Raw genomic sequence first — 16,133 nt, 5'->3', positions numbered from 1 at the left:
CATTGAGGTGCCCACAAGGTTTTGGACCTGTATCCAAATACAGTGTGCTGCTGTACTTTACTACTTTGGTCCTTTTGAAATAGCTTTTCATGACCCTGTGAAAGCGTTACCTGTGTGTGTGCGGTTGTGTCGCTCCAGCTGGCTGCGCTTGGCAAACGCTTTGTCACAGGAGGAGCAGTTAAAGACCCGAGGCTTCTGGGAGCTGGGGGAGGGGCCAGGCTGGTGGACACGTTCGTGTTCCTGGAAGAACAGCATAGAGACAGGAAAGGAAGAATAGAGTCAAGCAATTGAAAATGGGACTGACATTCAAAATTGTAAATGCAACTCTGCCCTCCATGCCCTCAGTCCCACAGCCACAATACAAGAGGGAGCGTGAACAATGATCTGGTGCCACTCACTTTTAGAACAAATATTATGGGTAAATTCACATTCCACCCATTCCCATAAAAAACCCATTCCCTAAAAAAAAAGCTAATCACTGGCTTCGTTTAAAACAGGTCTGAAAATGCACCTGTCAGCAGGTCAAAAGGAGGAAATCGCCCCACCTCTTTATCCCTCCTCCGATTTACTTATTTCAGAAGTGAGAAAATGTAGTTGAAAATGTAGTTGCTACGCATCTGCCGAAAGGAGCGAATCCGTCTGGATTCCAGGCTACCTATTTTGGGCATGTCAAATATAGTCAAAGAAATCAATCCTTTTCAACTTTTCATCTGAGCTTGTAGATCAGATATATTTTTAGCAATTAATATTTTGGAATCAAAAGCTTTTGACAAAACACATTGCATTCAATCAAACAAACGAACACATGGCACAAATTCATCTGCAAGGCAATCAGAAACTCAACAATCTCTGCCCTTATCAGCAGCTCGGTGTAGCACCTGTCCCAATCTGATCCCTTAAAAGCTCTGATGAATTGGAACACCACCAATTTGGTGCCAGCCAGCAAAAAGGGACATTCTGATCCACCACAGAAGAGACAGAGCCTCTTACACACACACACACACACACACACACACACACACACACACACACACACACACACACACACACACACACACACACACACACACACACACACACACACACACACACACACACACACACACACACACACACACACACACACACACACACACACACACACACACACTTCAACAGGTTCAGAACTTTTAAAAGTTTGTTTTTGGAACAAATCGGTAGGAGTAGTAGCAATATTAAGCAGCCTAGAGTGGGGCAAGTTTGTATACAAGTTGGTATAATTTTCCAATATGTATTCATACGAAAACACTGCATATTCTGTCAAGTGTTTTGTTTCTGTTGATGTGAGCTGACTGAATTCCAAACAAACAACTGAAACCATCTCATCATCATGTCCTTGCTCAGCTCCATAAACCATGTTTGTTTATTCCGACAGCACATTGTTAGGCATACAGCTACAAATGATAGAGAACCGCAGTCATCATGGCACATACTTAAACTGAAGTAATTGTACGTAGGCGGAGTGACAGCCAGAGTGTAAGTTGTGAAGGATGTGATTCATCACAGCTGACAGATGCATTAGAACTCCTTGTCTCCTTCATGTATTCCTGTGTCTGGTATGTGTGGATGTACGAATGTATGATATCATGATAAAATGGTAAATGGTGCATTTATATAGCGCCTTTATCCAAGGCGCTTTACAGATTGTGCATTACATTCACCCATTCACGCACACATTCATACACTGATGGCGGAAGAAACCATGCAAGGCACCAACCAGCACATCAGGAGCAATTAGGGGTCAGTGTCGGACACTTCGACACTAACTCTGGTGGAGCCCGGGTTCGAACTGGCAACCTTGTGGTTACCATCCAGCCACGCTTGATCAAGCCATGTTTGGCTGCCTGGGCGTGTGTGTCTGTTGTGAGATCCAAAACAATATTTAATAATGACTTGCCACTGCTTCTCTGCATATCTCCTTTCCCCCTCTGTCCAGGTTTGATTAGTAAGTACTGCACCCCAAACACTTCCTAACCCACTTGTGGGTTACGTATTACGTATTATCTAACTTTATCATTAAAAGTTAGATAATATGCTCCCTAATTAAGGAAGTAATGGTTACGTATTACGTATTATCTAACTTTATCATTAAAAGTTAGATAATATGCTCCCTAATTAAGGAAGTAATGGTTTTCTTTGCCATAAGTGTAGATGACTCTCCACAGGCTGGTCTCCAGCTAATGAGGACCATGGGGACAGACAGGACATGAGAGGACAGAACATGGTCTCTTCTCACACTGCCACAACATCCCACGAGCAATTTACAGGTGTCAAATTAGAGCAGAGCTAACACAGCCAAGTGTGAAATGGCTGGCAGGAGAAGGGTTCAAATATTTTTTCCAATAAGTGAAAAGTGGGAGGAAGTGGAATTGGGCAGCAACACGTTATAGTTGGGGATCAAATTAGTTTTAATACTAGATGCAGGTCCCAAATGATCCAGTGGAGCACATCATTCTGCAAATGAGATGACAATTTTTGGTGGCATGGTGCCTGCAGAGCAGAGCAAGGGAGTGAAGGACGGACGTAATTAGATGCGTCAATAAGCCACAGAGACAGAATATTGGCAATAAAACTCAAGAGCCAATAGCGTATGTTTTGCTCTGGGAATTATCCAATGGCAAACGGGAAGCATTATTCTCCAACAGATCCCGAGGCACTCCTCCTTGCCTGTGCAGCGTGTCCGTTCTTGGTCTCTGCCACTTATTCCCAGGCTAACGCTGCATGCATTTGAACTCACACAAATTTGAAAAGGCATTTTACTTATTTATTTGTAAGTGGCAGGCAGCATGATGGCATAAACCGAAACATTAAGCCAGCACTTGTTGTGATCTCCGAGTGTGCACAGTACGTGATGGAACATGGTGCAATGCATTGTAAACTAGAAAATAAGCTCCTCGGAGCACAGGTCTCCACCAGGTCAGGGATGTTTATGATGTTTGGACAAAATGTGTCTACTGGCGGCGGTATAATAAGGCAATGTTAAAAAGGGGGTTACATTACTTGTTCCTCAATGAAGTGGAAATGTGCGTGCAAAGTTTCACTGTAATAGAATGCTGTGTTCATGATTTGCGGCATTTTGTTCTAAACGGGCCAGTCGTGGAAACTTCAGATGTCAATAGTAGCCAATCAGGATGGAATGTGTGCAGATCCGTGTTCATCACATGACTATAGAGATCATGTGTACTTATTTGCGTGAAATTTGGATAAAATCTGAAGGAGTAATGTAAAATATGTGTTTTACATAAGGCAGCCTCCTGATGGTGCTATAAAAAAAGCAGATGTGAAAAATGCAAGGCAAAGGCTTTTCCTTGGCCTCTAGCAAGTGCCCATACAAAGTTTTACACATATCGGTGCAATTATACTGTGGTGTGTGTGTGGCACACGATAAAGCCACTGGTGTCCACTATAGGGTGTATATATTAATTTGCCATATTCCGTCTCTTTTGAATAATTCTGTGCAATTAGCACATTCAAACACAAAGTGTTTCAGTAAAAATCTCTAAATGGGTTCATGTGAAAAGGCAATTTAACTTTATTTAGTTGGTTGGAGTCCAGAGTCCCCCAGGAGATTCTGCAACTTTATTTTAATTTTGTGAAGCTGTCACTCTTGTTCGGAAAGGCATTATGTAAATTTCTATTATGCCACACTTCTTACTTAACCCATTTTGGGCGGGAACCCCTTTTGGTGTTAGCATTATGTTATGCTTTAGCTATTGAAAAATAGCAGATCTACAAGCTCATAGCGCGCCACTCGGTGGCGCGCTATGAGCTTGTAGGTCTGCTATTTTTGAAAAATCAAAGAACCACTGACATAGAAACATAGCTTTTTCAGAAAACTGTCAGGATGTAGAAGACATTTTTAGAATCATGTCAAAATGGGTTAATCATGCCATATATTACCATGTTAGATAGTCACCGGCAGGATTACAGCTGAGACATAGGATAGTTGTGTTGCGTGCGTGGGTGTGAATTAAATCAGAATATCTCACGGCTGAAATAAATGGTGGAAGGAGCCCCTGACACTAGTGCTGTTTCCTAAACAGTTGTAAAATGATGATGTTTTAGTTTTAGTAATATTGTTCCTGCTGTTAACTTCTACATACTGCCAACCAGGTTTTAGTAATATTGTTCCTGCTGTTAACTTCTACATACTGCCAACCAGGTTTTAGTAATATTGTTCCTGTTGTTAACTTCTACATACTGCCAACCAGGTTTTAGTAATATTGTTCCTGCTGTTAACTTCTACATACTGCCAACCAGGTGAAGAAAACACACAGTTTAACCTTTGCTTTCATTAAATATCCGAGACAATTAGGGTTTTGTGGAGAATTCTTCAAAACATGTTGCGAGTTTGACCACTTCAAATGATCTTCTAATCTTTAGAAAGAAATAATGTGCAGCGTGCTTTCATAGAAGACATAATGGCTTCTACGGAATTCAAATGACAACATGTCGTGTCGATTGAGAACTTTAATCTGTGTGTGTGTGTGTGTGCGTGCGTACCTTTAGATGTGTGGCTCTCTTAAAGGCCTTGCTGCAGACCCTGCAGACGTGGCAGCGGTCCTTGCCATGTGCCTGCTTGCAGTGGCGCCGCAGTGTGTTGGCGTTGTGGCACACCTGGTTGCAGTAGAAACACTGGTTCCTGTTCTGAACGTCTGTCTGGCCGTCATCCACTCCCACACTCTGCTGGCCATCCTCCAGCAGCTGGTTGGCACGGCGGCAGGGGCGCACGCACGCACACACGCACGCACACACACACACACACACACACACACACACACACACACACACACACACACACACACACACAGACACACACACACGCACACGCACACGTTATCGTTGTTGTTTGGCAGAAATGTTATTGTACCTTCTCCATATTTCATCATTAATGCTCTACTACTTAGTCATACTGCCTGCAGTGTCACACAAGAGTAGCAAAAATGCCCAATCTACAGGCTCCACAATGCATGGTGACCATTTCCCTGGTCCTCACAATGTCTATTTCCTTTGGTCCACAAAAGTATAGTCACATGCACACGCACGCACACGCACACGCACACCCACACACACACACACCCACACACACACACACACACACATACCGTGTATCCACTATTAGGTGCTCCATTAAGATGGCTGACCAGTATGACCTGCTGGCCAGAGTTGGCCGGTTGACCTTGGAGATCACTCAGAACAGCAGGGAACGTCTGACTCTGCAAAGAAAACAGTCCGTACATTGGTTACCATCTAAGCACTGTGTGTGTGTGTGTGTGTGTGTGTGTGTGTGTGTGTGTGTGTGTGTGTGTGTGTGTGTGTGTGTTTTTTCATTTAAGTTTATATTTGAGAACATTGCCACCGCTTACCGCAAAAGTTTTGGAGGCTGCCAACTTTGCACTAGTGTCAGGGGCTCCTTCCACCATTTATTTCAGTCGTGAGATATTCTGATTTAATTCACACCCACGCACGCAACACAACTATCCTATGTCTCAGCTGTAATCACACACACACACGCGCGCGCGCACAGTGTGTGTGTGTGTGTGTGTGTGTGTGTGTGTGTGTGCGTGTGTGTGCATGCGTGTGTGTGTCAGTGTGCATGTGCATGTATGAGATATGTGAAGTACCTGTGGAATCGGATTGAGGTTGAGTGTCACACCATCCAGCATCCCCTGTGCGTCCGCCAAGGTTAAAGTCACAGTGCCGTCACTGGCCACGCCCCCCGGTGACATCACCAGGCTCTGGGTCAAGGCCGCATGTGACAGACACGTGGTGCTTGACGGCAGGCTGGTGACTGGTGTAAAAAAAAAGAAAAAAAGAAAAGAAAAAAAAAAGCACAATCAGCTTCATTGTCATCATCACCAGGGTAACCCGTTAAAACATTTGTGTAATTTTAAATTTGCTTGGCTATTAACTCATTCGGCACCATAATGATCAACTGTGTCCTGTATCCGCTCATAACACACTGGCAGCTTGATTTGCGGCTCCATACTCTAAACGTTATGATCCTAGCTTACAAAAAGTATGTTTTGGGTGGATTAAATGACAATCGCGGGACATGTCACATAGTGGATTTTTACTGGCCAAAAAAAGAGTTAACATATTAAAGCCAAAATTTACATCTGCAGTTTCTGTTGGCTAATGTGTGGCTATTGTTCTCAGGTTTCAGCTGCAGATCACCACCAATAGGTTAGGGCTGGTGAAGGGTGGAGTTACAAATGTCACTAACTTTGAGGGCCTTTTACTCTGATTCTTGGTTAGAGCTTTAACAACATTCAAACAAGCATATCTTATTCAAATATTGTCTGATTTCAATGAATTACATAATTTGAAAGCTATTCTGTACTTTCTTAATCTGCAAAAAGCTCACAAATGAACAATGCCAACTTGTGCCCTAAAGCACTGTACTTGGTCACATTTATGCAAATCTTTGAATGAATATATTTTTCAAGCGAACATTTTTAACTCAAATCATAACTTCTGGGGGTCCTTGGAACAAAATATTTTGAGTTGGGGGTCCACGGCCAAATGCATATATTTGGGGTTTTTTTTACATGAAAAAAGCACCACTGGCATGCCTAATTTGGGCATTTCATAGGTGAAAATTGGCTAATTGTTTTATATTTCCGTATAGGGCTTAAGTGGTTCAAATAATTTTGCTGGGGACCCCCTGGATCCCCATCCTGGATCCCCCTGGATGCGTTACACAGGACAGTGACATTCTTGTCTTCATAAAGTCGGTATAGTTATTCACAGAACGCCCTCAATACCAACCACGACTTTTCCAAAAGTTGGCAGCCTCCAAAACTTTTGCGGTATAAGCGGTGGCAATGTTCTCAAATATAAACTTAAATGAAAATTAAAGTTGTCCAAATGTATGAGAACATCTTGCACTTTTTGGACAAAATACCAAAACATCGGTAATTGGTGGAATACGACTCTCCAAATTTGGGATCAGACCCAGAAATATGGCAGCGGCCAGGCATTAGTTCTGAGCGTCTGCCTGTTTCGAGCCAGAGTTGTTTTCCACTCGAATTGAGAGGAGAAGAGTAATGAAGAAAGATGGGAGCATGAATTTGATTAAGCCACTATGTGACGAGCGAGCCAAAGAGCCAACTCTCCTGTTGGAGTGCACGTACTGGCGCTGTCGCCAGGACATCTCATATGTCCAAAGCTGGCAGTGGAACCGGTGTCCGTGTATAGCCAGATTGTGCGAGAGAATTAAGCTACCAGGTATATGAAAACAAGCCCAAAAGGAAGCGACTATTATAGACCACATGATGAGCACTTGTTTAAAGCTGTAGTTCAACAACGGGGAAAAAAGGAATACATTTTGAAACACAACACAAATCTGGTACAGGGGTCCCTGGTATTTTTAGATGGGGGTCCGTGTAGAAATGCAAATTAATTTGAGGGTCATCCCATTAGGAAACAAGCCCAAATAAGCAACTACACTTTAGGAACAAGCCCCCAAAAAATACAACCCGCCACTACCAATATTTACAAGCAAAAGAAGCTCAAAGTCACTTATAATAAGCAGACCTGGAAACACTGACCTGTGATCCAATGGATTCTCTTGTTAATACTTTAGTTTTAGTTAATTTATACTTTAGTCAATATTAATAAAACACACACACACACACTTAACCACTTTCACAACATGTTTGTGTATAAAATAGCGACAATACAAGGTCATAACTGAGCTTGTAGATCTGCGGCAGTCTTGTACGTTAACAAAAAGTTGAAATATGGAGATACTAGGTTTCCGTCCTACAGCAACAAAATCACACCTGGCATCTGTCACTTCACGTCTCTCGCTGCAGATTGGTCGAGTGGCTGCAATTTATACATACACACTCATCCAGCCATCCAGCGTACAAATGTACAAGTGGGACTTGATAGAACGCGCACACACGCACACGCACACGCACACACACACACACACGCACACGCACACGCACACGCACACGCACACGCACACGCACACGCACACGCACACACACACACACACACACACACACACACACACACACACACACAGTTGCTGTCGAGCAGAAACCCTGTTTCTCCATATTTCAAAATAATGCCCTATTTTATACTTAATTTTATGACAGTGTCGTGCCAAAGTAGTGGAACAACAATGTTCTGAGCCTGTAGATCTGGTACTTTTGAAAGTGTTTGGCAGGGGTCTTACAGCAGAGCAGACCAGTTGTAAGTGCCTCCAAACATGGCTCAAATATCACTCATGGTCATGGGTCTGGATACTTTTGCCCCTCTTCATTTGCATACAATCTGTTGAATTTGCATAAATATAACTGCAACTACATAAATAAGTCTCAAATAATCTTTGACTTTAGGGGAAAATGCACATTTGGAATGTGAACATTATATACTGTATATATTCAAATAACGGGGATGGCTAACAAGTGTCAAGAGGAACCCAAGCCACAGAGGTGGCTGCGGCAACGACTTGCCACAGTCACGGTTTTGGACATACAGTGTCAATAGAAATTACTGTACAGTATATACGTATATACATATACACTGTTACTAACCTGTCATGACATTGTTGGAGGGGCTCTGAGGCAGGAGGTGGTCGTTGGTAATGGTCAGAGTGGTCTGGGTGTTCAGCGGTGAGGCCAGCCTGATCATCTCTGAACCACTAGAGGCGCTGTGCTGGGGGAGTAAATCCTGACCTACAGAAGAATGAGGGAAGGAAAGAATGAAGCCTGGGTAATAGACCAATTAATTGTTTACAAACATTGGGACTGCACGCACGGGTGACTTTCATTTAATCAATTCCCAACAGATCTCCAAACCTGTTGTTTTGGGGAGCGCTGGTTTCAATCCATTCAACCTCCTCTTGTTTGTTGGCTAGTGAGGTGCACTCTAGGAGACATTTATACTTCAAAGCCCAACAGTATTGCGCACAGAGAACAGCTGATATACAAGCTCACATCGCATCGCAGATGCGACTGTTGTGAGCGTAGAGGTCTGCGTGCGCGACACCATCGCGGGACGAAGCATAAATTATACTTGATGGGCTGCAGGTGCGCGTGCAGCCGTGCACAAATAGGCTCTGCTGCCGTTATCATGAGCGCACCTCCCGTTCTTATGATAGCGACTAAGGTGTGGTTTTGAGGACAACTGTTTTGAATTGCTATTATTGTTCAAACACAACAGAAACCAAGGTTTATATATTTCAAAGGCGAGAGATCACAATAAAAATCCTAATCATTCTTCCTCCACACTGGGATAAAAACAGCATCTGAAAGTTTGATGGGGCATTTTTTACACGTGAGTGCAGTTAGAACTTTTTCATTGCATCTTATGAGAGGTGGTGTTCTTCTGCTGCCGTGATGCGCGCGCATTCTGTTGCTTATCAGTGTGACGTCGTCTGTTAAGGCGTCTATAAATCAAGGAAAAGGGTAACTCTAGCTGGGGCGAGGTAGGAGGGGTCATCTTTGAATAAATCTGGCAAGATTGAGTGCTTATTCCAAAGGAGGTCCAAGGTCCATCTCTGCAGCTTTGTTGAGGTTGCTTGCAGCCTGATACTGAGATACTGAGACTTTTGCTTTCATACTGACCAAAATATTTAATTTTTCTAGAAATAAAATATATTATAAAAAACAATGTAAAAAAAAAAAGTAAAACATCATCCATTATAATAACATACAAAAACCTAAATTCAGATACTCTTTCATAGGTTTTCAACATGTTTTAACTTTCAACTTATTTTCATCAAACTTAATTTGAAAAAACCTGTGTGAAATCTGTGAACAAAGCAAACCTTTTATTGATCATTGTCATGCATGGTTTATTGACTATTCATCATAGAAGGATGAGACTGATTGTATTTGAAAGGTCAAGTAATTTTCACGTCCCAGTGTTGTGTTTACTAGACGATGGAAGATAATGATATAAATGTAATTGATGTTGAAGTTCGACATTTCGCAACTATTGTACTACAATAGGTTTCCCTTGCTTTCGTTTGTTTGAATGGCCCCCTCTACCTGATATGGTGAGGGTGATCTCCTGGGTGCTGCCCGTGGCGTTGCTGACCCCTGTGGCCTGGGCCTGGGCTAACCCTAGAGCCTGGGTGAGGGTGGAGTTGTTGATGGTCAAGGTGATCTCCTGGCCACCGGCCCCTCCGGTCACCAGCCCAGAGCCGCCCAGAACATGGCTCAAGTGGTCCTGAGAACCTGTGAGGAGACGGAAGGCAGAGCAAGAGTGTGTTTATGCCACAGAGATAAAAGTGTAGAGGCGACATGTCATTTAGAATCCCACTTCCAGCATGGGACCAGAGTGGTCATCGGTCACCTTTTCTAGTTTGCTGTAATGATTCAAACAGGCCAAAGGCCTGTTTGTGTGTGTGTGTGTGTGTGTGTGTGTGTGTGTGTGTGTGTGTGTGTGTGTGTGTGTGTGTGTGTGTGTGTGTGTGTGTGTGTGTGCGTGCGTGCGTGCGTGCGTGCGTGCGTGCGTGCGTGCGTGCGTGCGTGCGTGCGTGCGTGCGTGCGTGCGTGCGTGCGTGCGTGCGTGCGTGCGTGCGTGCGTGCGTGCGTGCGTGCGTGCGTGCGTGCGTGCGTGCGTGCGTGCGTGCGTGCGTGCGTGCGAGAGTCCAGAGCTTTTCTCACAACCCACTGGACCGATCAGCACCAAACATGCATGTTTGGTGCTGAGTATGTCTCCCATGGGAGACATACTGTCAAAGCAGACACGCCTGTACCAAGTAGAGCTCTGACGTATACCTACTGCACATATAAATGGAGCTGCTACCTTTAAACACATTTGAAATCTACATTTTGTATACTATTTCAAATGGCTTTGGGAAAAATAAAAATCCCCCCCCCTCTGTTTAACCCGGGTTAAACAGAACAAAGCACATTGTCAGATATTGATTTCACTAGAAACAAAAAACTGAAAACATCAGACCATTGATTTCGGAGGAAGAGTCTAAGCCGGGCTTAGACATTGTCATATGTTGTTCTTCTGCTCCAAACTATATCCGATAGTTTTAAAATTCTTTCAGGTGTCCTGACACTGGATCTCGGACACATTCATTCTACTATCCACCCAGACAGATATTATCACATCTTCTTCCCTCCTGGCACGAAGGAGGATTCTGCTCATGTGGAAACCACCCTCCCCTCCATCTACAGTATACACCTGGCAGGTAGACATGATGTTTTTTTCTAAAGCTTGAAAAAGTTAAATTCATAATCAGAGGCTCTGTCGAGAAATTCCATGCAATTTGGCAACTCTTTAGATCACATTTCGACAACTTAATTGGAAACTCTCCCGAGTGATCAGCCGTACTAATTACCTTACATCAATTTCAATGTCCCAAGGAGGTAGATGGGTAGGCTATATCATCATCATTATTACATTCAAGAACCGCTGTCTGTCTGTCTGTCTGTCCACTTCCGCATAGAGCAAAGCGCCTCCTCACAACGCCACTTAATTGGGTCGTCCACTCACAGTTAACAGCCTTTGTATTGAGTTTGTGCTTGAAATGTACTGTAATTCTGCAAACTGTTAATACATTTTTCAATCAATCAATCAGTGCACGGACAGCCTCACGGAACCTAGCGCCGCACAGCCCTGTCCTCCAACCTCAATCTGCGCTGCATTACACACGCCAAACATTCTAACAATCATCTTAATTAAAATGGCTGCGTGACACACTGAACAGCTCCATCACAACGGAATGCTTATCTGTCGGGGACTCGGGGTGGCCAAATGGAGACGTTTTCTTAACCGCCTAGCGTTAACACGCAACAACAACAGGGTTTAACTCCACCCAGACGGAGCATTGCCTTGGCAACAGTTACAATACTGTGCATTTTTATATCTGTTGGATCATAACATATATAATCCGGGGAAGACAGATCCCGTGCCGTCGGAACAACACAATGACAAAAATACATACAGACAGATGCAATGACCAACGCTGGCTCAGTAGCTCACGAACGACACATTCCGAAATGACACAAAACATCTCATTCTTAACCTGATTATATAAAGAACAAACTACAACTTGCTTTGCAGCCCAAAAAGCCAACCTCCGCGTTCACCGTTTAATAGCTTATATCAGACGGTGAGCGGTTAGGGACCGTCTACAAAGTGCAACACCGAACGTGAAAATATTCAATAACTTCCATTTATAGGCAGAATATCACCACCAAATTTACATCGCACATCAATGGTGTACTTGTGATTGTACTGCAGCATTTTCTTGCAAAACAAACTAGCCTACTAATTAGCCTACTTTTGTGCCCAACTCAACTTCGCAACACCATCTGTAAACAATCCCCCCCTATCAGTAATGTGATCTAATACAGTACATCACATTACCCACACTGAACATCATTTGCTGTTCATAAATTCAGAACGGGTAAGGACTAGTTATACAAATTAATCTACATTTTAATTGTTGTTGTTCTGTTCTTACTTTCTGGGTCTGTGTTTTTGTTTTTATATTTTGGTGTTTTCTGTATTATTTACATTTTTTCCTTTTCTTTTCTTTTCCTTTCTTTCTTGTTCTAATGTCTGTTTCAGTTATTTGTCTTGTTAAAGAGGCAAAAAGAAAATAATAGATGCACTTGCCAAATAGTGCATTGTCAATGAAGAAAGAAGATACGATCATCCGCCGCTCCAGATAGACATAGTTTGTTTACATCGTGGACACACCACGGGTCCCGTGGGTCAAAAAACAAATCTCCACTCCTGTTTAAAATGATGCCAGACTCACTCCCTGGAATCTTTGAACCTGTCAGCTAGGAGCTGCACAGGTGGAACCAATATTGCTGCCTATATCAATTTTAATAATACCAATAAGGGAAGATGGATGATTGTGCCATTGTTGTTGACGTGACGTCACTTCCAGTGACAGCTCCCCCCCCCCCCCCCCCCCCTTCTATGTGTTTTCAACTCCCAACTACTCTCTCTCTCTCTCTCTCTCTCTCTCTCTCTTTCTGTTCTATTTGTCTCACTCTCAAACTGTCTTCTCCAGTCTCCATTCCCGTCGGTCTACTGTTCCCTCTCTCCTGGTTTTGGATGCCGTACTGTGTCTGTGTATTAATCAGATGCTTAACATTTCAACCGGAACTAAAATATTCAGACAGTTTCTGCTCTGTGGGGCCCATCATTACACAAACACCGTTATCAGTGGTGGCAGGCTGCGAGGGCAGTGCCTGAAGCAGAGGCAGCTTTCTCCATTTTGCATAAAACAATCACTCGCAGAAACTCTCTTTCAGTTAACTTTACGTCTGCCTGGATCAATTTCTTCACCAGCTTAGCGCTGCAGTGAATGGGAGAGAAAATAGTATCTTTGTTGTTGTTGCTCTTCCAACGGTTCTACAGGTTTATCACCATAAACTCAAAGTTTATGATGATAAAGTACAATCGGTTACAGTGTCAACTAGTTGTCAGAGGATGCAACGATACAGATAAAGTGGTCCCTCGCTTGTTATTATTATTTTAACGGCACTCTGAATGTGAGAGCTGAGGTTAAAAATACCCCAACTCCAGACCATGGAATCAAATAAAATCTTAAGTTTAAGAAAAACAGCAACTATTACATCACAAGGGCTGGATTTCCCAAGGAACCATTATTTGTTCAGAAACAATGAAAGCTATAGAAAGCAAGACTATAAGGACACATTGGAAGAGAACTTTAGCAGCATGAATACCCAGGCAGGCCTCACCCGGTGATTGGGGCAACCCAAGGCTGTGTTCCGAGTCCCTTTATACTCTCTATCTACACTCTCCAATAACTGTCTTAGTCTTAGTACTTATTTATATTCATGAATTTTCTGCAATGGTTAAACTGTCATCCAAAGCCTGCCCATAGGAACTACATTACAGTTTGCTTTTTTTCTGTCCCAAGGCCTGCAAGAGTGCCGCAAAACAGTGAAAATAGTGACATCTGCTGGCAAATCCCGTTGTCATATATGGGATTGCTGGCTCTTACATCACACTCCATAGGAAAATCAGAGCACTGTTTGAGCCAGAAAACCCCCGACCAAAGAAGATCTACTGAATGTTAAAAGTTCAGGTTTTTTGGGTGCAATACTAGAGCACCAAAGTCTGACGTCAATATCGGTAGAGGGAGCTAAGATCTACGGGTTCATGTACTTTTTTATTTGCATTGTAATCCCCATAGGGGGATATTAGATCGCCTCATATAAAAACTGTGTTTGAAAAATAAACAAATCATCCCGGCCGTTTCACTCATATGGATATGAAGAATCAACTGACTGTGAGAAAACACTAACGTTACTGCTGCAGAATTAGTTACATTTTCGCTAGAAACAGACTGTATCAAATATACAAGTGACTGACTGTCGTAAACGATACAGAGACACCTCCCCGACAATATCGCCGAGACAGTTTGTTTATCTTTGGACTACAATTCTTATATGAGACGATTTTAAGATGACCCTGTGTTATTCTCCATAGGTAAACTACTTCCGTGAACCAGGGGATGACGTCGGTGATCTATTGAGCTCAGAAAACCTAAAAAATAAGAACAATTTCAAAAACTTATTTTTAATGTCACAATCCCTTTAAGGTCTGCGGACAAGCTGCTGCTGGTCGAGCAGCAAGTGGAGCAGGGGTGACCGTGCTTTTGCGGCCGCTGGCCCCAGGCTCTGGAACAAGCTGCCCTTCCCCATTAGATCTGCCCAGTCAATTGGACTTAAAACCCATCTGTTCTCCATTGTTTATGTTGTATTGATGCTTTGAATTGCTTTGCCTTGTTCAGCATTTTGGTCGGCCTTTGCTATAAAAATAAAGTTTGATTTGATTTGAGTCCTAAGGACATATTTGACACCCACAATGAACTCACTCAAGTCAACTCACTCCCCTCATCAACTTCCAACAACAGCCAACTTTGTTTACCATCTCCAACTAAAGGAGATGGTAGTGTGCTTCAAGTACCATGGCAACATCCTGGTCAATAAACTGAGCTTTGATCACTGTATCACAGACATCCACAAATGCTGCCAACAAAGAAAAAAAACTCACAGACTCGCAAACTCCCCCAAAACTGCAGGTCTGCCACAACTTTCATCAAAGCTAAAAAAAATGAGACAAAAATCATTCTGTTCACCACTGAATGTTTTTGAGGTTATTAAAAATGTAATTTTACTCTCATTTTTTCTGTATCATTATTGTTACTTCTTGTCATTGTAAATGCAACCTGCTGTCGCAATTAAGCCCATATATGGAGATGCCTGATGTCATCAATATTGGCCAGCAACTACATCTGACCTCAAACCTCAAATTCTTAGATCTCCATAAATGGATACATGTCAGAACCTGTTATGACAGTTCCCCATCCATCCTTCCTCTTCGATGTCTCCCTTTTGACTGATACCTGTCCATTCAAACTGTAGAGAGGCCCGCCCCAAAGTTATTAGTGCAGCCGCACCCGGCAGCCGACGAAAACTACAGTTCTCAACAGGCCCGAAAATGAAGGCCCGGCCCTACCTGGACCCTCATCAAACCCTGTACACTCAAGATACTGCCCCCGCTGCCACCCTTAGATCTCCATATATGGAGCTGACATGTTCTGACATTCCATATGTTGATCTGACCTCATCAAACCCTGTACACTCGAGACACGCTCCATATATGGCCAGTACAGAATTCATTCCATATGTTGATCTGACCCCCCCATGCAAAAGCGCCAACGCTCGCCCATAGTCTGCTGTCACCCTAAAGGGCGAGGTCACTTCTCGCCCGCAGGCATCTTACTGGTATTGCACTCTCCTAACGTCTTTATGTCTAAATGTTAATGTTTTATGTACAGCACTTTGAATTGCCTTGTTGAAATGTGCAATACAAATAGACCCCAGCTCCTGCAGTGCACCTTCTCTATAGTAGCATTATTATACCATCGTAGCGTTGTACTGTGCCACCTGCCATTTCACTATGCTTTAACGACTTAAACAAGCTCCTGGAAATCTCGAACACATCTTTCTATTTCCCGCTCCCAACCTACCAGCCCTCCTTGACATCATAGTACATGACTCCTCCACCCCCTCAACCCATTCTTCACCCTCCGCCACCACAGATATGTGTAGATTGCTACT

The 16,133-nt window shown here is 43.2% G+C and overlaps 1 protein-coding gene across 2 annotated transcripts in view; it reads right to left on the bottom strand.

Annotated features, from left to right (window-relative positions):
* The window catches only part of znf236 (zinc finger protein 236), a 135,720-nt gene that overhangs the window by 33,392 nt on the left and 86,195 nt on the right, over positions 1–16,133 (bottom strand). For both annotated transcript variants that reach the window (XM_079504029.1, XM_079504030.1), the window contains 6 exons: positions 10,050–10,238; positions 8,592–8,732; positions 5,664–5,830; positions 5,145–5,255; positions 4,543–4,743; positions 111–240 (listed from right to left, as the gene is read on the bottom strand). In XM_079504029.1, the coding sequence (XP_079360155.1) occupies positions 111–240; positions 4,543–4,743; positions 5,145–5,255; positions 5,664–5,830; positions 8,592–8,732; positions 10,050–10,238 (939 nt within the window). The remainder of the gene's footprint in view (positions 1–110; positions 241–4,542; positions 4,744–5,144; positions 5,256–5,663; positions 5,831–8,591; positions 8,733–10,049; positions 10,239–16,133) is intronic.

This window comes from Electrona antarctica, assembly GCF_951216825.1.
Source record: "Electrona antarctica genome assembly, chromosome: 6".
NCBI lineage: Eukaryota > Metazoa > Chordata > Actinopteri > Myctophiformes > Myctophidae > Electrona > Electrona antarctica.
The sequence above is the reverse complement of the archived record's forward strand: the minus strand, read 5'-3'. Positions and strand labels throughout refer to the sequence as shown.